General features: G+C 51.3%; 1 protein-coding gene across 1 annotated transcript in view; it reads left to right on the top strand.

Moving 5' to 3' along the window:
• LOC112225770 (transcriptional regulator ATRX) overlaps positions 1-24,450 on the top strand; it is a 105,550-nt gene that overhangs the window by 64,238 nt on the left and 16,862 nt on the right. Inside the window, exons 22-34 of the mRNA XM_042303020.1 lie at positions 1,388-1,497; positions 4,138-4,284; positions 4,696-4,873; positions 4,957-5,094; positions 6,807-6,982; positions 8,529-8,646; positions 9,594-9,724; positions 14,686-14,780; positions 15,234-15,370; positions 15,715-15,862; positions 16,031-16,131; positions 17,519-17,627; positions 22,921-23,098. Of these exons, the coding sequence (XP_042158954.1) occupies positions 1,388-1,497; positions 4,138-4,284; positions 4,696-4,873; positions 4,957-5,094; positions 6,807-6,982; positions 8,529-8,646; positions 9,594-9,724; positions 14,686-14,780; positions 15,234-15,370; positions 15,715-15,862; positions 16,031-16,131; positions 17,519-17,627; positions 22,921-23,098 (1,766 nt within the window). The remainder of the gene's footprint in view (positions 1-1,387; positions 1,498-4,137; positions 4,285-4,695; positions 4,874-4,956; positions 5,095-6,806; positions 6,983-8,528; positions 8,647-9,593; positions 9,725-14,685; positions 14,781-15,233; positions 15,371-15,714; positions 15,863-16,030; positions 16,132-17,518; positions 17,628-22,920; positions 23,099-24,450) is intronic.

The raw sequence follows: 24,450 nt of genomic DNA, 5'->3' as shown, positions 1-24,450 counted from the left end.
GCTGCCGCCACCAGCAGCAGCAGCGTTGCAAGCACTGCTGCTGGCAGCAGCAGCAGCAGCAGCAGCCAAGCTGGCAGCAGCAGCAGCTGCTGCTGCTAATTAGCAGCAGCAGCAGCAGCAGCAGCTGCCAGTAGTAGCAGCAGTGTTAAGCATCAGTAGTGCAGCAGCAGCAGCATTAGTGCTGCTGCAGCAGCAGCAGTAGCAGCAGCAGCAGCAGTAGCAGCAGCTGCTAGCAGCAGCAGCAGCAGCAGCAGCCAGCAGCAGTAGCAGCGCTGCCACCAGCAGCAGCAGCAGCTGCCACCAGCAGCGCTGCCACCAGCAGCAGCGCTGCTGTCGCACCAGCAGCAGCAGCAGCTGCCACCAGCAGCAGTAGTGCAGTTGCTGCTGCCACCAGCAGCAGCTGGTTGCCATTTAGCAGCAGCCACCAGCTGCTGCCACCAGCAGCAGCAGTAGCAGCCAGCAGCAGCAGCAGCAGCTGCCACCAGCAGCAGCGCCAGTAGTAGTCGCAGTAGTAGCGGTAGTAGTAGTAGCGGTAGCAGTAGTAGCAGCAGCGTTAGTAGTAGTAGTAGTAGTAGCAGCAGCGTTAGTTGTAGTAGCAGCATTAGTAGTAGTAGCAGCATTAGCAATCTGGTCCCCAAGCTCAAACCACACCAGGTCGACGGTGAGAGTCAATGTTGGTGTAGTTGTCGTAGAAGAACCAGTAGTAGTAGTAGAACCAGTGGTAGTATCGGTAGTAGTAGAACCAGTGGTAGTATTGGTAGTAGTAGAACCGGTAGTAGAACCGGTGGCAGTAGTAGAACCGGTGGCAGTAGTAGAACCGGTAGTAGTAGAACCGGTAGTAGTAGAACCGGCGGTGGCAGTAGTAGTAGAACCGGCGGTGGTAGTAGTAGTAGAACCGGCGGCGGTTGTGTTAGTAGAACCGGCGGTTGTGGTAGTAGAACCGGCGGTGGTGGTAGTAGAACCGGCGGTGGTAATAGAACCGGTGGTGGTAGCGGTAGTAGTAGAACCGGCGGTGGTAATAGAACCGTTGGTGGTAGCGGTAGTAGTAGAACCGGTGGTTGTAGTAGTAGAACCGGTGGTTGTAGTATCGGTAGTAGTAGAACCGGCGGTGGTAGCGGTAGTAGTAGAACCGGCGGTGGTAATAGAACCGTTGGTGGTAGTAGTAGAACCGGTGGTTGTAGTAGTAGAACCGGCGGTGGTAGAACCAGTGGTAGCAGTAATAGAACCAGTAGTAGTTGTAACAACCAAACCAACGGGTAGAGAACGTCTTTCATCATAATGTTGATGGTATAGTGAATGGAGCGCTGCTTTTACTTGTTTACTCATCAAGTCATTACCTCATCAAGTCATTACCATGCTTCACAGGCGTCTGTGTCTGTCTCTCTAGGGGTCCAGTTCATGTGGGACTGCTGTTGTGAGTCGGTGAAGAAAACCAACAAGAACTCTGGTTCTGGATGTATCCTGGCTCACTGTATGGGTCTGGGAAAAACACTGCAGGTCTGTACCACCCAGCCACCTGTTGTTTATGTTTGTTAGACTTTCATTTCTGTCTTCCTAATGAAAAGGGGGGTGTTTCTCTGGTTGTGGGAGTAGCATAATGTCTACTTCCACCATTTATCTCATCTGACCCTGAAATTACCTGCTTTTACCACTAGGGGGTAACCCTGCACACGTTCTACTTCACCCTTTGTCTCTGTACAGTGCATTCAGAAAGTATTCAGACCCCTTGACTTTTTCCACATTTTGTTACGTTACAGCCTTATTCTAAAATGGATTAAATAGTCCCCCCCTCACCAATCTACTCACACTACCCCATAATGACAAAGCAAAAACTTTTATTTAGATCTGTTTTCAAAAGTCTTAAATAAAAAAACATAACATATCTCTTTATTCAGACCCTTTGCTATGAGACTCGACATTGAGCTCAGGTGCATCATGTTTCCATTGATCATCCTTGATGTTTCTACAACTTGATTGGAGTCCACCTGTGGTAAATTCAATTGATTGGACATGATTTGGAAAGGCACACACCTGTCTATATATATATAAGGCAAAATCCAAACCATGAGGTCAAAGGAATTGTCCGTATGGCTCCGAGACAGGATTGTTTTGAGGCACAGATCTGGGGAAGGGTACCAAAACGTTTCTGCAGCATTGAAGGTCCCCAAGAACACACTGACCTCCATCATTCTGAAATGGAAGAAGTTTGGAACCACCAAGACTCTTCCTAGAGCTGGCTACCCAGCCAAACTGAGCAATCAGGGTAGAAGGGCCTTGGCCAGGGAGGCGACCAAGAATCCAATAGTCACTCTGACAGAGCTCCGGAGTTCCTCTTTGTAGATGGGAGAAACTTCCAGAAGGACAACCATCTCTGCAGCACTCCACCAAGCAGGTCTTTATGGTAGAATGGCCAGACAGAAGCCACTCCTCAGTAAAGGCACATGACAGCCTGCTTGGAGTTTGCCAAAAGGCACCTAGAGGATTCTGACTGTGAGAAACAAGATTCTCTGGTCTGATGAAACCAAGATTGAACTCTTTGCCCTGAATGCTAAGCTTCACGTCTGGATAAAACCTGGCACCATTCCTACGGTGAAGCATGGTGGTGGCACCATCCCTACGGTGAAGCATGGTGGTGGCACCATCATGCTGTTGGGATATTTTCCAGCGGCAGGGACTGGAAAACTTGTCAGAATAGATGAACGGAGCAAAGGACAGAGATCCTTGATGAAAACCTGCTCCAGAGCGCTCAGGACCTCCGACTGGGATGAAGGTTCACCTTCCAACAGGACAACGACCCTATTGATTTATCGTTATGGGACGTCATGTCGTTATGGGACAGTGTGTCGTGTCGTTATGGGACAGTGTGTCGCGTCGTTATGGGACAGTGTGTCGCGTCGTTATGGGACAGTGTGTCGCGTCGTCGTTATGGGACAGTGTGTCGCAGTCGTTTATGGGACAGTGTGTCGCGTCGTTATGGGACAGTGTGTCGCGTCGTTATGGGACAGTGTGTCGCAGTGTCGTTATGGGACAGTGTGTCGCGTCGTTATGGGACAGTGTGTCGCGTCGTTATGGGACAGTGTGTCGCGTTATGGGACAGTGTATGGGGGACAGTGTGTCGCGTCGTTATGGGACAGTGTGTCGCGTCGTTATGGGACAGTGTGTCGCGTCGTTATGGGACAGTGTTATGCGGCGACAGTGTGTCGCGTCGTTATGCGGCGACAGTGTGTCGCGTCGTTATGCGGCGACAGTGTGTCGCGTCGTTATGCGGCGACAGTGTGTCGCGTCGTTATGCGGCGACAGTGTGTCGCGTCGTTATGCGGCGACAGTGTGTCGCGTCGTTATGCGGCGACAGTGTGTCTATGGGGTATTGAGTCATGAGGTTTTGAGTCGTTATGCGGCGGCAGTGTGTCGCGTCGTTATGGGGTATTGTCTTTATCTGGTAGTGTACCATTATGTGGGTATTGTGTGTAGATTGATGAGGGGGAAAAAATAATTGTATCCATTTTAGAACAAGGCTGTAACGGAACAAAATGTGGAAAAAGTCACGGGGTCTGAATACTATCCGACTGCACCGTAAATATATACTGTATCTAACCCTGTCTATATCACTAGGAGGTAACCCTACTCCACACTACTGCTGTGTGACAAGTATGTGTATATATCTATATTGTATCCAACCCTGTCTATACCACTAGGAGGTAACCCTACTCCACACACTACTGCTGTGTGACATGTTGGACTTCTCTCTATGTGTATATATCTATACTGTATCTAACCCTGTCTATACCACTAGGAGGTAACCCTACTCCACACACTACTGCTGTGTGACATGTTGGACTTCTCTCTCTATACTGTGTCTAACCCTGTCTATATCACTAGGTGGTAACCCTACTCCACACACTACTGCTGTGTGACATGTTGGACTTCTCTCTCTATACTGTGTCTAACCCTGTCTATATCACTAGGTGGTAACCCTACTCCACACACTACTGCTGTGTGACATGTTGGACTTCTCTCTCTATACTGTATCTAACCCTGTCTATATCACTAGGAGGTAACCCTACTCCACACACTACTGCTGTGTGACATGTTGGACTTCTCTCTCTATACTGTGTCTAACCCTGTCTATATCACTAGGTGGTAACCCTACTCCACACACTACTGCTGTGTGAAAAGTTAGACTTCTCCACGGCTCTGATCGTCTGTCCTCTCAACACGGTTCTCAACTGGCTCAATGAGTTTGAGAAGTGGCAGTACGGCTTCAAGGACGAGGAGAGTTTAGAGGTATACACAGTTGAAGTCTAAAGTTTACATCCACTTAGGTTGGAGTCATTAAACTAGTTTTTCAACCACTCCACAAATTTCTTGTTAACAAACTATAGTTTTGGCAAGTCGGTTAGGACATCTACTTTGTACATGACACAAGTAGTTTCACCATCAATTGTTTACAGACAGATTATTCCACTTATAATTCACTGGATCACAATTCCAGTTGTCGTTTTCTGTAAAGAAAAGCTCTAAATGAAAATGTGTTTTTTTTATGGGAGAAATGTTGTCAGTAGTTTATAGAATAAAACAAACATTTTAAGTTTACCCAAACACATGCCTATAAATAGTAACACTACAGATCATTATGCAGTGGTCTCTTGAGTTTTTTTTTTCCAGAGCTGTGTGTGTGTGTGTGTCTGTCACTAGGTGACGGAGCTGGCCACGGTGAAGCGTCCTCAGGAGAGAGCGTCTGCTCTGCAGCAGTGGCAGGAGGATGGAGGAATCATGATCATTGGCTATGAGATGTACCGTAACCTCACACAGGGTAGAAACATCAAGAGCAAGAAACTCAAAGAGACCTTCCAGAAGACCCTGGTTGACCCAGGTAGGTAGAGGACACACACACACAGTTATTTCTTGTATCCAGTTTCTTCTCAACTCTCTGCTCTGTGTTGTCTCCCTCCCCAGGCCCAGACTTTGTGATCTGTGATGAGGGCCACATCTTGAAGAACGAGGCGTCGGCCATCTCTAAAGCCATGAACTCCATCAAGACCCGACGGAGAGTGGTGCTCACCGGCACACCGCTGCAGAACAACCTCATAGAGTGTATGTCCGTTACGTTATTATATACAGTTAGCCAAAATCAACCAGAACGGCCCGTATGGCAGGAGTCCATCTCCTGTTTCTGTAGAGTGGACCAGAACGGCCCGTATGGCAGGAGTCCATCTCCTGTTTCTGTAGAGTGAACCAGAACGGCCCGTATGGCAGGAGTCTATCTCCTGTTTCTGTAGAGTGAACCAGAACGGCCCGTAGGGCAGGAGTCCATCTCCTGTTTCTGTAGAGTGAACCAGAACGGCCCGTATGGCAGGAGTCCATCTCCTGTTTCTGTAGAGTGAACCAGAACGGCCCGTATGGCAGGAGTCCATCTCCTGTTTCTGTAGAGTGAACCAGAACGGCCCGTATGGCAGGAGTCCATCTCCTGTTTCTGTAGAGTGAACCAGAACGGCCCGTAGGGCAGGAGTCCATCTCCTGTTTCTGTAGAGTGAACCAGAACGGCCCGTAGGGCAGGAGTCCATCTCCTGTTTCTGTAGAGTGAACCAGAACGGCCCGTATGGCAGGAGTCCATCTCCTGTTTCTGTAGAGTGAACCAGAACGGCCCGTATGGCAGGAGTCCATCTCCTGTTTCTGTAGAGTGGACCAGAACGGCCCATAGGGCAGGAGTCCATCTCCTGTTTCTGTAGAGTGAACCAGAACGGCCCGTATGGCAGGAGTCCATCTCCTGTTTCTGTAGAGTGGACCAGAACGGCCCGTATGGCAGGAGTCCATCTCCTGTTTCTGTAGAGTGAACCAGAACGGCCCATAGGGCAGGAGTCCATCTCCTGTTTCTGTAGAGTGAACCAGAACGGCCCGTAGGGCAGGAGTCCATCTCCTGTTTCTGTAGAGTGAACCAGAACGGCCCGTATGGCAGGAGTCCATCTCCTGTTTCTGTAGAGTGAACCAGAACGGCCCGTAGGGCAGGAGTCCATCTCCTGTTTCTGTAGAGTGAACCAGAACGGCCCGTAGGGCAGGAGTCCATCTCCTGTTTCTGTAGAGTGAACCAGAACGGCCCATAGGGCAGGAGTCCATCTCCTGTTTCTGTAGAGTGGACCAGAACGGCCCATAGGGCAGGAGTCCATCTCCTGTTTCTGTAGAGTGAACCAGAACGGCCCGTATGGCAGGAGTCCATCTCCTGTTTCTGTAGAGTGAACCAGAACGGCCCATAGGGCAGGAGTCCCTCTCCTCGAGAATATTTTTCACATTTTGTTCCTTTTCAGAGAGGGATTAAATGTGATTTTTGTTGTTGTCTTCTATCTGCACAATACTTCATAAATTCAAAGAGAAGCAAATTCTGCAAATGAAATTAGACGAACTATTTGAATTTTAGCTACCCTGAAATGGCAGAGCGATTTCTGCATATTGCATCTTTAAATCTTGACTGAGCTTGAAGAATTTAGAAAATAATTCTGGGAAAATATTGCACAATACAGGTGTGCAAAGCTCTTATGAGACTTACCTCAGAGGACTCACAGCTGTAATCGCCACCAAAGGTGTTTCTAACATGTGGGGTGAATACTTATCAAATCAAGCTATATTCGTTTATTTCTCTTTTTATTTTATTTTTTTACATTTCAGTATTTTGTTTAGATGGACGACAAAAAAAATTACGATGAAATCCGTTTTAAATCTCGCGTTGTAACACAACAAAATGTGAAGAAATCCAAGAGGGCTGAATATTTCTTTGAAAGTGTACCTGTGTGTGTGTGTGTGCCCTTGTCCAGACCACTGCATGGTGAACTTCATCAAGGAGAACCTGCTGGGGTCAGTGAAGGAGTTCAGGAACCGCTTCGTCAACCCCATCCAGAACGGGCAGGCAGCGGACTCCACAGACCAGGATGTTCGGATCATGAAGAAGAGGGCTCACATCCTCTACGAGATGCTCAATGGATGTGTTCAGGTAACACTGTGGGTAACGGGCGGCTCACATCCTCTACGAGATGCTCAATGGATGTGTTCAGGTAACACTGTGGGTAACGGGCGGCTCACATCCTCTACGAGATGCTCAATGGATGTGTTCAGGTAACACTGTGCGTAACGGGCGGCTCACAGCCTCTACGAGATGCTCAATGGATGTGTTCAGGTAACACTGTGGGTAACGGGCGGCTCACATCCTCTACGAGATGCTCAATGGATGTGTTCAGGTAACACTGTGGGTAGAGGGCGGCTCACATCCTCTACGAGATGCTCAATGGATGTGTTCAGGTAACACTGTGGGTAACGGGTGGCTCACATCCTCTACGAGATGCTCAATGGATGTGTTCAGGTAACACTGTGGGTAACGGGCGGCTCACATCCTCTGAGATGCTCAATGGATGTGTTCAGGTAACACTGTGGGTAACGGGCGGCTCACATCCTCTACGAGATGCTCAATGGATGTGTTCAGGTAACACTGTGGGTAACGGGCGGCTCACATCCTCTACGAGATGCTCAATGGATGTGTTCAGGTAACACTGTGGGTAACGGGCGGCTCACATCCTCTACGAGATGTTCAATGGATGTGTTCAGGTAACACTGTGGGTAACGGGCGGCTCACAGCCTCTACGAGATGCTCAATGGATGTGTTCAGGTAACACTGTGGGTAACGGGCGGCTCACAGCCTCTACGAGATGCTCAATGGATGTGTTCAGGTAACACTGTGGGTAACGGGCGGCTCACATCCTCTACGAGATGCTCAATGGATGTGTTCAGGTAACACTGTGGGTAACGGGCGGCTCACATCCTCCCATTTGATGCTCAATGGATGTTTCAGGTAACACTGTTGAGGAACTCAGTCAGGTTCTCAACTTACTGTTGCTAGGCAGAATAGAGGAATTCACAAGGTGACATTTCTAATTGCGGTTGAGCATCAGTTTCTGTCTTATGTCAATCACTCAATTAGTCACGTCAGCCAGCAATGTTTTAGATTGATCAATGAGTCAGCCGGTTGTCTAAACTTGCTTGTAGTAATATTTGCCGAATATAGACCGGGCATGCAGGACATGTACCCAGGGGGCCCTGAACCCCAGGGGGCCCTGTGGGTAAGGGCGGCCCATTCATTTTGTAGATGCTCAGATGGATATTATTAGATAACACTGTGGGAATTACAGGAAATTTGCTGTAAAACATGCTTTACGAGATGCTCAATGGATGTGTTCAGGTAAACTGTCCTTTAAAGTGATACCTTGGGATTTTGGAAATCAGTCCCTTAATCTACTTGCCCAGAGTCGGATGAACTTGTCGATACCACTTTACCACGTAAATCTCAGTTTTGGATGAGACGGACTTTGACTTAATTGTCCTCCGTTTTGTTTTGACACTAGAATAAATATTTCTGACTGATATCGACAACCTCAGGCTGTTTCCAATGACACTGTTTAAATTTTTTTTGTTGTCTCTGACTGTGTCCCTCCCTTCTCAGAGAAGAGACTACCGTGTGTTTACTGGTCTCTCTGCTCTCTCTCCAGAGAAGAGACTACTCTGCCCTGACCAAGTTCCTGCCTCCTAAACATGAGTACGTTGTGTCCGTCAGAGTCACGCCCATCCAGTGTACTCTATACCGACACTACCTGGAGCACTTAACAGGTACGCACTAACCCCTACCCATCTAGTGTACTCTATACCGACACTACCTGGAGCACTTAACAGGTACACATTAGGGCCCGGGGTATCCCTGCTATTGGGGGTGGGGACCCGGGGTAGCCCTGCTATTGGGGGTGGGGACCCGGGGTAGCCCTGCTATTAGGGGGTGGGGGCCCGGGGTAGCCCTGCTATAAGGGGGTGGGGGCCCGGGGTAGCCCTGCTATTAGGGGGTGGGGGCCCGGGGTAGCCCTGCTATTAGGGGGTGGGGGCCCGGGGTAGCCCTGCTATTAGGGGGTGGGGGCCCGGGGTAGCCCTGCTATAAGGGGGTGGGGCTATGGGGGCCCGGGGTAGCCCTGCTATTAGGGGGTGGGGGGGCCCGGGGTAGCCCTGCTATTAGGGGGTGGGGGCCCGGGGTAGCCCTGCTATTAGGGGGTGGGGGCCCGGGGTAGCCCTGCTATTAGGGGGGGGGGGCCCGGGGTAGCCCTGCTATTAGGGGGTGGGGGCCCGGGGTAGCCCTGCTATTAGGGGGTGGGGGCCCGGGGTAGCCCTGCTATTAGGGGGCCCGGGGTAGCCCTGCTATTAGGGGGTGGGGGCCCGGGGTAGCCCAGCTATTAGGGGGGGCTAGACTACATAAATGGCTCCGAGCCTCTCATGCATAACGCTACTTTCTGTCCCTAAATTATATACAAAATAAATGTTAATATTTATTCATAAAAATTAGCAACTGAACTGAATTTCAAGTAAAAACCGAATAGAAGAGGAACAGAAAATCCCAAAACAACCGTGATTATATATATATATTATAGCACTACGTTTGTTCCGTCTCTCTGATTGTTCTGGTGTTATGAGTGTGAGGGAGTGGTACCTTATTCAGCTACAGCTGTGGTGGGTATGAAAGACATTCTCCCTCTCTCACGCACCTCTCTGTCTCGCTCTGTCTCTGTGGGCAGGTGCGGGGAACGTGGTGGAGGGGGGTCGGGGCCGAGCCGGGACCAAACTGTTCCAGGACTTCCAGATGCTCAGCAGAATCTGGACCCATCCCTGGTGCCTGCAGCTGGACTACATCAGCAAGGAAAACAAGGTACACACACTTTCTGTCTCTCTCTCCCCTTCGCCCGGCTGTCTGTCTCTCTCTCCCCTTCGCCCGGCTGTCTGTCTGTCTCTCTCCCCCCTCGCCCCATCTGTCTGTCTGTCTCTCTCCCCTTCGCCCGGCTGTCTGTCTCTCTCTCCCCCTTCGCCCGGCTGTCTGTCTCTCTCTCCCCTTCGCCCGGCTGTCTGTCTCTCTCTCCCCTCGCCCGGCTGTCTGTCTCTCTCTCCCCTTCGCCCGGCTGTCTGTCTGTCTCTCTCCCCTCTCGCCCGGCTGTCTGTCTCTCTCTCCCCCTTCGCCCGGCTGTCTGTCTCTCTCCCCCCTCTCGCCCGGCTGTCTGTCTCTCTCTCTCCCTCTCGCCCGGCTGTCTGTCTCTCTCCCCCTGTCTGTCTCTCCCGGCTGTCTCTCTCTCCCTGTCTCTCGCCCGGCTGTCTGCCTGTCTCTCTCTCCCCTCTCGCCCGGCTGTCTGCCTGTCTCTCTCTCCCCTCTCGCCCGGCTGTCTGTCTGTCTCTCTCTGTCCTCTCGCCCGGCTGTCTGTCTGTCTCTCCCCCCTCTCGCCCGGCTGTCTGTCTGTCTCTCTCCCCTCTCGCCCGGCTGTCTGTCTGTCTCTCTGTCTCCTCCCGGCTGTCGCCCGGCTGTCTGTCTCTCTCCCCTCTGTCTCTCGCCCGGCTGTCTGTCTCTCTCCCCCCTCTCGCCCGGCTGTCTGTCTCTCTCCCCCCTCTCGCCCGGCTGTCTGTCTCTCTCCCCCTCTCGCCCGGCTGTCTGTCTCTCTCCCCCTCTCTCCCGGCTGTCTGTCTCTCTCCCCCTCTCGCCCGGCTGTCTGTCTCTCTCCCCCTCTCTCCCGGCTGTCTGTCTCTCTCCCCCTCTCCCGGCTGGCTGTCTCTCTCCCCCCTCTCCCCGGCTGTCTGTCTCTCTCCCCCTCTCTCGCCCGGCTGTCTGTCTCTCTCCCCCCTCTCTCCCGGCTGTCTGTCTCTCTCCCCCCCTTCTCCCGGCTGGCTGTCTCTCTCCCCCCTCTCGCCCGGCTGTCTGTCTCTCTCCCCTCTCTCCCGGCTGTCTGTCTCTCTCCCCCCTTCTCCCCGGCTGGCTGTCTCTCTCTCCCCCTTCTCCCGGCTGTCTGTCTCTCTCTCCCCCTTCTCCCGGCTGTCTGTCTCTCTCCCCCCTCTCTCCCCGGCTGTCTGTCTCTCTCCCCCTTCTCCCGGCTGTCTGTCTCTCTCCCCCTCTCGCCCGGCTGTCTGTCTCTCTCCCCCTCTCTCCCGGCTGTCTGTCTCTCTCCCCCCTCTCGCCCTGGCTGTCTGTCTCTCTCCCCCTCTCGCCCGGCTGTCTGTCTCTCTCCCCCTCTCCCCGGCTGTCTGTCTCTCTCCCCCTCTCGCCCGGCTGTCTGTCTCTCTCCCCCTCTCGCCCGGCTGTCTGTCTCTCTCCCCCCCTCTCGCCCGGCTGTCTGTCTCTCTCCCCCTCTCTCGCCCGGCTGTCTGTCTCTCTCCCCCCACTCGCCCGGCTGTCTGTCTCTCTCCCCCCCTCGCCCGGCTGTCTGTCTCTCTCTCCCCCACTCGCCCGGCTGTCTGTCTCTCTCCCCCCACTCGCCCGGCTGTCTGTCTCTCTCCCCCCCACTCGCCCGGCTGTCTGTCTCTCTCCCCCCTCGCCCGGCTGTCTGTCTCTCTCCCCCCTCTCGCCCGGCTGTCTGTCTCTCTCCCCCTCTCGCCCGGCTGTCTGTCTCTCTCTCCCCCTCTCGCCCGGCTGTCTGTCTCTCTCCCCCCTCTCGCCCGGCTGTCTGTCTCTCTCCCCCCCTCTCGCCCGGCTGTCTGTCTCTCTCCCCCCTCTCGCCCGGCTGTCTGTCTCTCTCTCCCCCCTCTCGCCCGGCTGTCTGTCTCTCTCCCCCTCTCCCCGGCTGTCTGTCTCTCTCCCCTTCTCCCGGCTGTCTGTCTCTCTCCCCTTCTCCCGGCTGTCTGTCTCTCTCCCCTTCTCCCGGCTGTCTGTCTCTCTCCCGGCTGTCTGTCTCTCTCTCGCCCGGCTGTCTGTCTCTCTCCCGGCTGTCTGTCTCTCGCCCGGCTGTCTGTCTCTCTCCCCCTCCCTCTCGCCCGGCTGTCTGTCTCTCTCCCCCCTCTCGCCCGGCTGTCTGTCTCTCTCCCCCCCTCTCGCCCGGCTGTCTGTCTCTCTCTCCCCCTCTCGCCCGGCTGTCTGTCTCTCTCCCCTTCGCCCGGCTGTCTGTCTGTCTCCCCTTCGCCCGGCTGTCTGTCTCCCCTTCGCCCGGCTGTCTGTCTGTCTCCCCCCTCCCGGCTGTCTGTCTCTCTCCCCCGGCTCCCTGTCTGTCTCTCGCCCGGCTGTCTGTCTCTCGCCCGGCTGTCTGTCTGTCTGTCTCGCCCGGCTGTCTGTCTGTCTCTCGCCCGGCTGTCTGTCTGTCTCTCGCCCGGCTGTCTGTCTGTCTCCCCTTCGCCCGGCTGTCTGGCTGTCTCCCCCCGGCTCCCTGTCTGTCTGTCTCTCTCCCCTGTCTCTGTCTCGGCTGTCTGTCTCTCGCCCGGCTGTCTGTCTCTCGCCCGGCTGCCTGTCTGTCTCGCCCGGCTGTCTGTCTGTCTCTCGCCCGGCTGTCTGTCTGTCTCTCGCCCGGCTGTCTGTCTGTCTCTCGCCCGGCTGTCTGTCTGTCTCCCCTTCGCCCTGGCTGTCTGTCTCTCTCCCCTTCTCCCGGCTGTCTGTCTCTGTCCCTTCTCCCGGCTGTCTGTCTCTCTCCCCTTCTCCCGGCTGTCGGCTGTCTGTCTCTCTCCCCGGCTCCTGTCTGTCTGTCTCTCTCCCCTTCTCCCGGCTGTCTGTCTCTCTCCCCCTTCTCCCTGCTGTCTGTCTCTCTCCCCTGCTCTCCCGGCTGTCTGTCTCTCTCCCCTTCTCCCGGCTGTCTGTCTCTCTCCCCTTCTCCCGGCTGTCTGTCTCTCTCCCCTTCTCCCGGCTGTCTGTCTCTCTCCCCTTCTCCCCGGCTGTCTGTCTCTCTCCCCCGGCTTCTCCCGGCTGTCTGTCTCTCTCCCCTTCTCCCGGCTGTCTGTCTCTCTCCCCTTCTCCCGGCTGTCTGTCTCTCTCCCCTTCTCCCGGCTGTCTGTCTCTCTCCCCTTCTCCCCGGCTGTCTGTCTCTCTCCCCTTCTCCCGGCTGTCTGTCTCTCTCCCCTTCTCCCGGCTGTCTGTCTGGCTCTCCCCCGCCCGGCTGTCTGTCTCTCTCCCCTTCGCCCGGCTGTCTGTCTGTCTCTCCCCTTCGCCCGGCTGTCTGTCTCTCTCCCCTTCGCCCGGCTGTCTGTCTCTCTCCCCTTCGCCCGGCTGTCTGTCTCTCGCCCGGCTGTCTGTCTCTCTCTCGCCCGGCTGTCTGTCTGTCTCTCCCCCGGCTGTCTGTCTGTCTCTCGCCCGGCTGTCTGTCTGTCTCTCGCCCGGCTGTCTGTCTGTCTCTCGCCCGGCTGTCTGTCTGTCTGTCTCGCCCGGCTGTCTGTCTGTCTCTCGCCCGGCTGTCTGTCTGTGTCTCTCGCCCGGCTGCCTGTCTGTCTGTCTCTCGCCCGGCTGTCTGTCTGGCTGTCTCTCGCCCGGCTGCCTGTCTGTCTGTCTCGCCCGGCTGTCTGTCTGTCTCTCGCCCGGCCTGTCTGTCTGTCTCTCGCCCGGCTGTCTGTCTGTCTGTCTCGCCCGGCTGTCTGTCTGTCTCTCGCCCGGCTGTCTGTCTGGCTGTCTCTCGCCCGGCTGTCTGTCTGTCTGGCTGTCTCTCGCCCCATCTGTCTGTCTCTCGCCCCGGCTGTCTGTCTGGCTGTCTCTCGCCCCATCTGTCTCTCGCCCCGGCTGTCTGTCTGGCTGTCTCTCGCCCCATCTGTCTCTGTCTCTCGCCCGGCTGTCTGTCTGGCTGTCTCTCGCCCGGCTGCCTGTCTGGCTCTCGCCCCGGCTGTCTGTCTGGCTGTCTCTCGCCCGGCTGTCTGTCTGGCTGTCTCTCGCCCGGCTGTCTGTCTGTCTGTCTCTCGCCCGGCTGTCTGTCTGGCTCTCTCGCCCGGCTGTCTGTCTGGCTCTCTCTCGCCCGGCTGTCTGTCTGTCTCTCGCCCGGCTGTCTGTCTGTCTCTCGCCCGGCTGTCTGTCTGTCTCTCGCCCGGCTGTCTGTCTGGCTCTCTCTCCCCCTCTGCCCTGGCTGTCTGTCTGTCTGTCTCTCTCGCCCGGCTGTCTGTCTGTCTCTCTCTCGCCCGGCTGTCTGTCTGTCTCTCGCCCGGCTGTCTGTCTGTCTCTCGCCCGTCTGTCTGTCTGGCTGTCTCTCGCCCCATCTGTCTGTCTCTCGCCCCGGCTGTCTGTCTGGCTGTCTCTCGCCCTGTCTGTCTGTCTGGCTGTCTCTCGCCCGGCTGTCTGTCTGGCTGTCTCTCGCCCCGGCTGTCTGTCTGGCTGCCTCTCGCCCGGCTGTCTGTCTCTCTCGCCCGGCTGTCTGTCTCTCTCTCCCCTCTCTCTCTCCTGACTCTCTCGCCCGGCTGTCTGTCTCTCTCTCCCCCCTCTCGCCCGGCTGTCTGTCTGTCTCTCTCTCGCCCGGCTGTCTGTCTGTCTCTGTCTGTCTCTCGCCCGGCTGTCTGTCTGTCTCTCGCCTGTCTGTCTGGCTGTCTGTCTCTCCCCGGCTGGCTGTCTGGCTGTCTGTCTCGCCCCGTCTGTCTCTCGCCCCGGCTGTCTGTCTGGCTGTCTCTCGCCCCGGCTGTCTGTCTCTCGCCCCGGCTGTCTGTCTCTCGCCCCGGCTGTCTGTCTGTCTGTTTGAACATTTTGGGCTTGCTTGTAGCTTTGAGTTCTTTGTACTTGTCTTGGAAAATAATCTAAGAGAAACTCTTTATTATCCCATGTTCCCGCTCTTAGTTGACTCTTAGGGGTTCTGACTGTGACTCTCGGGGGTTCTGACTGTGACTCTCGGGGGTTCTGACTGTGACTCTCGGGGGTTCTGACTGTGTCTCGGGGGTTCTGACTGTGTCTTGTTGTTTTAGGGGTACTTTGACGAGGACAGCATGGACGAGTTCATCGCCTCGGAGACCGAGGAGTCTTCTATGAGCATGACCTCTGAAGACGAGAAACAGAAAAAGTAACCACATATTATTTACAGGGATGTGAAACATCCCAACACATCTACTATATCAGAGTGATGTCAGATGTACTCCCAACACATCTACTATATCAGAGTGATGTCAGATGTACTCCCAACACATCTACTATATCAGAGTGATGTCAGATGTACTCCCAACACATCTACTATATCAGAGTGATGCCAGATGTAATCCCAACACATCTACTATATCAGAGTGATGTCAGATATACTCCCAACACATCTACTATATCAGTGATTTCAGATATATTCATCCAGCATCAGGTGTAACAGCTGTTTGACTGCAGTCATTGGTCCGGTCGGCTGCTTCCTCTAACCAGTCATTAGTCCGGTGACTTGTACTGCTGACTGTCTTATCGTACTGTAATGTACAACCTGACTGTCTTATCGTACTGTAATGTACAACCTTGCTCTGCTCTGTCCCCCCTGTAGGAAGAAGAAGCGAGGGAAGGCCAGGAAGAAGGACAGTGACTCAGACAGTGACGCTCTAGAGGTGATAAAGGAGTGGAACACCAGCTCCCGAGGGGGAGACCCTTCCAGCCGCAACCGGGCGGAGCCACAGGAGGAAGGTATAGAAATACAATTATATAGAGCCTGTAGATTGTTACCTGACTAGAAATGTGTGGGTGTGATGTTATGGTTTCAGGAAGGGAGTGTTGAAGTAAGGTTTGCTCTGTTAGAACAAAGAGTATGATAGAATTATTCTTCCACTTTGACGAAGTATTTTGTGTCGATTGTTGACAACAACAAAAACAGACAATTAAATCCATTTTAATCCCACTTTGTAACACAATAAAATGTGAAGAAATCTAAGGGGTCTGAATACTTTTGAAAGGCACTGTTCATAACATGAACCATCTGAGCTCACTGCTCCAGCTCTGACCTCTAACCCTTGTCCTCTGCTCTCCCCCAGTCCGCCCAGCTTCCAGCCCTGGCACCAGGAGTCCTGACTGGCACAAAGAGTTTGTTACGGAGGCCGACTCTGAGATCCTGGAGCATTCTGGGAAGATGGTGCTGCTGTTTGAGATCCTCCGTATGGCCGAGGAGGTGGAGGACAAAGTGTAAGGAGCCGAGCTCTGGAGACATGGAACACATTGTGCTGAATTGATCAATGCTAAGTGCTTGAATGAAATGCTTCAAAATGGCTCGGTGGGACTGTTTCCCTGTTTTAAATGTCCTGCTAACATGACAGTGCAGTGATGTTGACGCGTCTTCTGTCCCCTCATCAGTCTGGTGTTCAGTCAGTCTCTGATCTCTCTGGACCTGATTGAAGACTTCCTGGAGCTGGCTGGCCGAGCCAAAGAGGAGGAGAAACAGTCTCCCTACAAAGGTACTATACTGCCCTGACCCCTACCCCCTGACTTCTACCCCCCCCCTGACTTCTACCCTGACCCCTGACCTCTACCCCCTGACTTCTACCCCCTGACCCCTGACCTCTACCCCCTGACCTCTACTCCCTGACCCCTAACCTCTACTAACTCTGTATTGTGATGTTGCAGACTTGGTTCTGCCTCCTTCTCATTGAATATTAAAGACCTGACTTGGTTCTGCCTCCTTCTCATTGAGTATTTAGACTGACTTGGTACGGCCTACTCCTCATTGAGTATTAAAGACTGACTTGGTTCTGCCTCCTCCTCATTGAGTATTTAGACTGACTTGGTACGGCCTACTCCTCATTGAGTATTAAAGACTGACTTGGTTCTGCCTCCTCCTCATTGAGTATTAAAGACTGACTTGGTTCTGCCTCCTTCTCATTGAGTATTTAGACTGACTTGGTTCTGCCTCCTCCTCATTGAGTATTAAAGACTGACTTAGTTCTGCCTCCTTCTCATTGAGTATTTAGACTGACTTGGTACGGCCTACTCCTCATTGAGTATTAAAGACTGACTTGGTTCTGCCTCCTCCTCATTGAGTATTAAAGACTGACTTGGTTCTGCCTCCTCCTCATTGAGTATTAAAGACTGACTTGGTTCTGCCTCCTCCTCATTGAGTATTAAAGACTGACTTGGTTCTGCCTACTTCTCATTGAGTATTTAGATTGACTTGGTACTGCCTCCTTCTCATTGAGTATTTAGACTGACTTGGTACGGCCTACTCCTCATTGAGTATTAAAGACTGACTTGGTTCTGCCTCCTCCTCATTGAGTATTAAAGACTGACTTGGTTCTGCCTCCTTCTCATTGAGTATTTAGACTGACTTGGTTCTGCCTACTCCTCATTGAGTATTAAAGACTGACTTGGTTCTGCCTCCTCCTCATTGAGTATTAAAGACTGACTTGGTTCTGCCTCCTCCTCATTGAGTATTTAGACTGACTTGGTACTGCCTCCTCCTCATTGAGTATTAAAGACTGACTTGGTACTGCCTCCTCCTCATTGAGTATTAAAGACTGACTTGGTACTGCCTCCTCCTCATTGAGTATTAAAGACTGACTTGGTACTGCCTCCTTCTCATTGAGTATTTAGACTGACTTGGTACTGCAGGTTGCCATTAGCTGCTAAATTATGCTTGTAACTTATTGTTTAATGGCTTCAACGAGGGGCTTCACTCCTGGCCCAGACTCTAGTGATGCGTTTTGAAACTAGGCCTGTTCAAGGATTGGTTTGGGAGAAGGCTTGCCTATTGACTACCTAAACTGAAGCTGACAGGAAAGGTCAAACTGTATGATGACTGTAGTCTTTGAAAAGTGTTATCTGACGACACTGTGTTTACCTGTGCAGGTGAGGGGAAGTGGTTCCGGAACATAGACTACTACCGCTTGGACGGCTCCACCAACGCCCTGAACCGGAAGAAGTGGGCAGAAGAGTTCAATGACACCAGCAACGTCCGGTAAACTACACCCGGCTCGCCACTAAACGGCACCCGGCTCACCACTAAACTACACCCGGCTCGCCACTAAACTACACCCGGCTCGCCACTAAACGACGGCACCCGGCTCGCCACTAAACGACGACACCCGGCTCGCCACTAAACGACGACACCCGGCTCGCCACTAAACGACGGCACCCGGCTCGCCACTAAGACGGCACCCGGCTCGCCACTAAACGACACCCGGCTCGCCACTAAACGACGGCACCCGGCTCGCCACTAAACGACGGCACCCGGCTCGCCACTAAACGACGGCACCCGGCTCGCCACTAAACGACGGCACCCGGCTCGCCACTAAACGACGGCACCCGGCTCGCCACTAAACGACGGCACCCGACTCGCCACTAAACGACGGCACCCGGCTCGCCACTAAACGACGGCACCCGGCTCGCCACTAAACGACGGCACCCGGCTCGCCCCTAAACGACGGCACCCGGCTCGCCCCTATACGACGGCACCCGGCTCGCCACTAAACATCAAATCAAATGTATTTATAAAGCCCTTCTTACATCAGCTGATGTCACAAAGTGCTGTACAGAAACCCAGCCTAAACCCCCAAACAGCAAGCAATGCAGGTGTAGAAGCACGGTGGCTAGGAAAAACTCCCTAGAAAGGCCAGAACCTAGGAAGAAACCTAGAGAGGAACCAGGCTATGAGGGGTGGGCCAGTCCTCTTCTGGCTGTGCCAGGTGGAGATTATAACAGAACATGGTCAAGATGTTCAAATGCTCATAAATGACCAGCATTGTCAAATAATAATAATCACAGTGGTTGTCGAGGGTGCAACAAGTCAGTACCTCAGGAGTAAATGTCAGTTGGCTTTTCATAGCTGATCATTCAGAGTATCTCTACTTCTCCTGCTGTCTCTAGAGAGCTGAAAACAGCAGGTCTGGGACAGCTAGCACGTCCGGTGAACAGGTTAGGGTTCCATAGCCTCTAGGCAGAACAGTTGAAACTGGAATAGCAGCACGGCCAGGTGGACTGGGGACAGCAAGGAGTCCTCATGCCAGGTAGTCCTGAGGCATGGTCCTAGGGCTCAGGTCCTCCGAGAGGGGAGGGACAGAGACAGGGAGAATACTTGCCCTCTCTAGGGTATGTGGGACGTGTCCCACCTGGCCAACATCCAGATTGCAGAACACCAAATTCAAATACAGAAATACTCATTATAAAAATTCAGAAAACAAAACATATTTGACATAGGTTTAATGATGAACTTCTTGTGAATCCAACCACAGTGTCAGATTTAAAAATTTAAAAAATTTAAATGAATGCTTTACGGCAGGGGTGTCCCAGTGGGCCAAAATGTAAAACCTGAACAAAGTCACGGGCCAACATTGAACAAATTAACCTTTTAATATGGACCCAAACAAGTTTTGCTTTAACATTGAATATGGAACAAGCATCGCTTATTACCATACAATATATAATTTAATAGTGGAGACATGCAAAATCGAATTTCAAATGAAAAAAACACATCAATGGCATTCATTTATTAAATAAATAAAATTTAAATAAAAATTGTATGCCTCTTTTCTATTTGCAGCCTTCTGATTTAAATACCAAAATAAACTTTTTCCACTGGCTAATAATTTTACAAATAAAATGATAATAAATCAATCAACCATTCAAGCCCATGCCTTGTAGCAAGAAAAAGTGCATAAAGAAAACGTTAATTATTGCACACTGGTCTAATCTGATGTGCCCAAGCCAGATACCTGGCATCTCTTCTTGGATGCTAGTTCATCAATGTCTGGCCTCAAGCTCTGAGCTGAAGAAATCCTCAGTATCCAGCGAAGATGTTCATCAGTCAGACGTCTCCTGTGAGTTGTTTTGGTCATTTCCATCGAGGAGAAAAGTTGCTCGCATAGATAAGTGCTGCCGAACATGGAGAGCATCTGAGCAGCTTGGGTGCGGAGCTGAGGCATTGTGTCAGGGATGAACCGTGGAAACTGTGCGGCGCCCACAGCATCATACTTTGACTTCAGCGTGTCGTTGCACTGGAGTTCAATCAGCTCCATTTGGATGTCGGTTGGTGCATTTTCCACATCAACTGCGAAGGGATTACTAAGCAGTTCAAACTTGCATTTCTGGGCATCGAAGTCGGCAAATCGCCGGCTAAACTCAGCGGCGAGAACACTGAGTTTTTCAGCAAACTGTGCGCATGGGAACACGGCGGTAGAGATCTGTGCTTTTATGGATTGGCAGCAGGGAAAATGGCAAGGGTTTCCTTGCAGCATCTGATTCTCCCACAGGCACAGTTTAGTTTTGAAGGCCCTCACTGCAGCGTACATGTCTGTGATGATGCGCCCCCGCCCCTGAAGCTGCAGGTTCAGCGCATCGAGATGGCTCGAGATGTCACAGAGAAAGGCCAGCTCACACAGGAACTTTTGCTCCCGGAGCTCTGCTGTATCCTTCCATTTGGTTTCCAGGAATTGACATATTTCCTCACGCAGCTCGAAACATCTGTTCAGTACTTTTCCTCTGCTTAGCCATCTCACCTCTGTGTGATACGGCACGTCTGCGTATTCCGAACCACACTCCTCCAGAAAAGATTTAAACTGGCGGTGATTTAGACCTTTGGCTCTTATAAAGTTAACTACCTGTGTTACTGTGGTCATAACATGTTCCATCTTTAGGGCTTTGGCACACAGTGCTTCCTGATGTATGATGCAGTGGTAAACAGTTAGCTCACCTGCACAGTTCTCTTCCCGCATCTTCTCCCGAACCATGCCCACCAGTCCACTCTTTTTACCGCACATCGCTGGCGCACCATCTGTCGTTAATCCAACGAGTTTATCCCACGGCTTTATTTCAGTTACACATTTGGAAACCTCCTCAAAGATTTCCTTTCCTGTGGTTGTGCCATGCATTGATTTGAATCCTAATAGCTCCTCCGTAACACACAGATTTGAGTCCACTCCACGGATGAAGACTGACAGCTAGTGTCGTCTAATGTTGTACTCCTTACTTACAGCCACGGTGACTCCACAAACAAGACAAACAGGTTTGTCTTTTACATATGTAAACAGATATTCTGCCTCCCACTTGTCCAGAAAGCTCCTGTTTTCTGCCTTTCTTTTCGCCATTTTTGGGAAGGGTTAGCTCGCTGACAGTTGTAGCGTCTATGTTGCTATGACTACTGTCACAGAGGAGAGAGCGTTTCTGGGTCCTGCCCTGATTGGCGCGCGAAAACAGCAGAGCATTATGGGATTTGTAGTATTAGTGGTGAATGCGCTGTATAATACCGGCGGGCCAGCTCTAGTAGTAATTTGGTATTGTCTCGCGGGCCAAATATAATTACCCCCGCGGGCCAAATTTGGCCCACGGGCCAGAGTTTGACACCCATGCTTTACGGCAAAAGCATACCTTGCAATTATTTGAGAACACAGCCCAGCAAATCAAATCATTACAAACCAGTAACCAGCCAAGTAGAAGAGTTACAGAACTCAGAAATAGAGAGAAATTGAATCCCTTTGATGATCTTCATATGGTTGCACTCAGAAGACAATTTACTCAATAAATGTTCGTTTTGTTCGATAGTCTCATTCTATCCAAAAACCTCAGTTTTGTTCGTGTTTTCTTCAGTAATCCACAGGCTCAAATGCAGTCAAAACAGGCAGACAAAAAAAATCAGAGGCAAAACATAACGCGCCAATGTAAACAGATTTTTGGATATAAATATGAACTTCATCGAACAAAACATACATGTATTGTGTAAAAACATGTTTTACATAGGTTTAAAGATGAACTTCTTGTGACTACCACGGTGTCAGATTTAAAAAATGCTTTATGGCAAAAGCATACCGTACCATTATTTGAGAACATCGCCCAGCAGACAAATCATTACAAACAGTAAACAGCCCAGTAGAAGAGTTACAGTACTCAGAAATAGAGATAAAATTAATCACTTACCTTTGATCTTCATATGGTGGCACTCAGAAGACATTCATTTACTCAATAAATGTTCCTTTTGTTCGATAAAGTCCCTCTTTATATCCAAAAACCTCCATTTTGTTTGCGTATTTTCTTCAGTAATCCACAGGCTCAAACGCAGTCAAAACAGGCAGACAACAAATCTAAATTGTATCCGTAAAGTTCATAAAAACATGTCAAATAATGTTTATATTCAATCCTCAGGTTGTTTTTAGCCTAAATGATCTATGATATTTCAACCGGACAATAATGTCATCAATATAAAAGGTAAACAAGAAATGCACTCTGTCGCGCGCATGAAAAAGCTCTGACACGCAAGGGTCCACTCATTCAGACTGGTCTTACTCCCTCATCAGAAAGACAAGCCTTAAACCATTTCTAAATACTGTTGACATCTAGTGGAAGGCATTGGAACTGCAATTTGAGTCCTAAATCAATGGATACTGTAATGGCATTGAATAGAAAACTACAAAACCCCCCAAAAACTACTTCCTGAATGGATTTATCTCAGGTTATCACCTGCCAAATCAGTTCTGTTATACTCAGACACTATTTTAACAGTTTAGGAAACTTTAGTGTTTTCTATCCAAATCTACCAGTTATATGCATATCATATATTCTGGGCCCGAGTAGCAGGCCATTTAATTTGGGCATGCTTTTCATCCAAAATTCCGAATGCTGCCCCCTACCCTAGAGAAGATAAATTCACACAGGACACCTGATAAGACAGGAGAATTACATCAGATGTAACAGACTGACCCTAGCCCCCCGACACAGACTATTGCAGCATAGATTCGGGGGGTCAGGGGACACATAGTTGATATTGTAATGTAGGCATCTTCAATAAGAGGAAGTTGGTTCTATCCCCCCATCATTGCTCCCTTCTTACTTTCTCCTCCCTCTCTACCTCTCCTCTCCCCCATCTCTCCTCTCTACCTCTCCTCTCTACCTCTCCTCTCCTCCCTCTCTACCTCTCCTCTCCCCCATCTCTCCTCTCTACCTCTCCTCTCTCCTCCCTCTCCCTCCTCCTCCTCTCCCCCCATCTCTCCTCTCTACCTCTCCACCTCTCCTCCCTCTCTACCTCCTCTCCCCATCTCTCCTTTCTACCTCTCCTCCCTCCCCTCTCCTCCCTCTCTCCTCTCCCTCCCCCCATCTCCTCTCTACCTCTCCCCCCCCATCTCTCCTCCCTCTCTACCTCTCCTCTCCCCCATCTCTCCTTTCTACCTCTCCTCTCCTCCCTCTCTACCTCTCCTCTCCCCCATCTCTCCTTTCTACCTCTCCTCTCCTCCCTTTCTACCTCTCCTCCATCTCTCCCTCTGTAGAGGTCGGTTGTTCCTGATCTCGACCAGGGCTGGTTCTCTGGGAATCAACCTGATAGGAGCTAACAGGGTCATCATCTTCGACGCGTCCTGGAACCCGTCGTACGACATCCAGAGTATCTTCAGGCTCTACCGCTTTGGACAGCTCAAGACCTGCTATGTCTACCGATTCCTGGCTCAGGTAACCAGCCAGTCAGCCAGCCAGCCAGCCAACCAACCAGTCAGCCAGCCAACCAACCAGTCAGCCAGTCAGTCGATCACATAATATTCAGCAGAGTTCAGACTGAAATCAGGACAACGAAGGAGGTGTATTGTAGTGGCATATTTAGCAAAACAGAAGCTGACGTGTTTGAGTGATCTGAGGGAAATATGTCTCTCTAATATGGTCATACATTTGACAGGAGGTTAGGAAGTGCAGCTCGGTTTCCACCTCCTTTTGTGGGCAGTGAGCACATAGCCTGTCTTCTCCTGAGAGCCATGTCTGCCTAGGGCGGCCTTTCTCAATAGCAAGGCTATGCTCACTGAGTCTGTACATAGTCAAAGCTTTCCTTAAGTTTAGGTCAGTCACCGTGGTCAGGTATTCTGCCACTGTGTACTCTCTGTTTAGGGCCAAATAGCATTCTAGTTTGCTCTGTTTTTTGGTAATTCTTTCCAATGTGTCAAGTAATTGTCTTTTTGTTTTCTCATGATTTGGTTGGGTCTAATTATGCTGCTGTCCTGGGGCTCTGTAGGGTGTGTTTGTGTTTGTGAACAGAGCCCCAGGACCAGCTTGCTTAGGGGACTCTTCTCCAGGTTCATCTCTCTGTAGGTGATGGCTTTGTTGTGGAAGGTTTGGGAATCGCTTCCTTTTAGGTGGTTATAGAATTTAACGGCTCTTTTATGGATTTTGATAATTAGTGGGTATCGGCCTAATTCTGCTCTGCATGCATTATTTGGTGTTCTACGTTGTACACGGAGGATATTTTTGCAGAATTCTGCGTGCAGAGTCTCAATTTGGTGTTTGTCCCATTTTGTGAAGTCTTGGTTGGTGAGCGGACCCCAGACCTCACAACCATAAAGGGCAATGGGCTCTATGACTGATTCAAGTATTTTTAGCCAAATCCTAATTGGTATGTTGAAATTTATGTTCCTTTTGATGGCATAGAATGCCCTTCTTGCCTTGTCTCTCAGATCGTTCACAGCTTTGTGGAAGTTACCTGTGGCACTGATGTTTAGGCCAAGGTATGTATAGTTTTTTGTGTGCTCTAGGGCAACAGTGTCAAGATGGAATTTGTATTTGTGGTCCTGGCGACTGGACCTTTTTTGGAACACTATTATTTTGGTCTTACTGAGATTTACTGTCAGGGCCCAGGTCTGACAGAATCTGTGCATAAGATCTAGGTGCTGCTGTAGGCCCTCCTTGGTTGGTGACAGAAGCACCAGATCATCAGCAAACAGCAGACATTTGACTTCAGATTCTAGTAGGGTGAGGCCGGGTGCTGCTGACTTTTCTAGTGCCCGCACCAATTCGTTGATATATATGTTGAAGAGGGT

The sequence above is a fragment of the Oncorhynchus tshawytscha genome, linkage group LG21 (genome assembly GCF_018296145.1).
Source record: "Oncorhynchus tshawytscha isolate Ot180627B linkage group LG21, Otsh_v2.0, whole genome shotgun sequence".
Lineage (NCBI taxonomy): Eukaryota > Metazoa > Chordata > Actinopteri > Salmoniformes > Salmonidae > Oncorhynchus > Oncorhynchus tshawytscha.
This window is presented reverse-complemented; position numbering and strand designations above follow the sequence as displayed.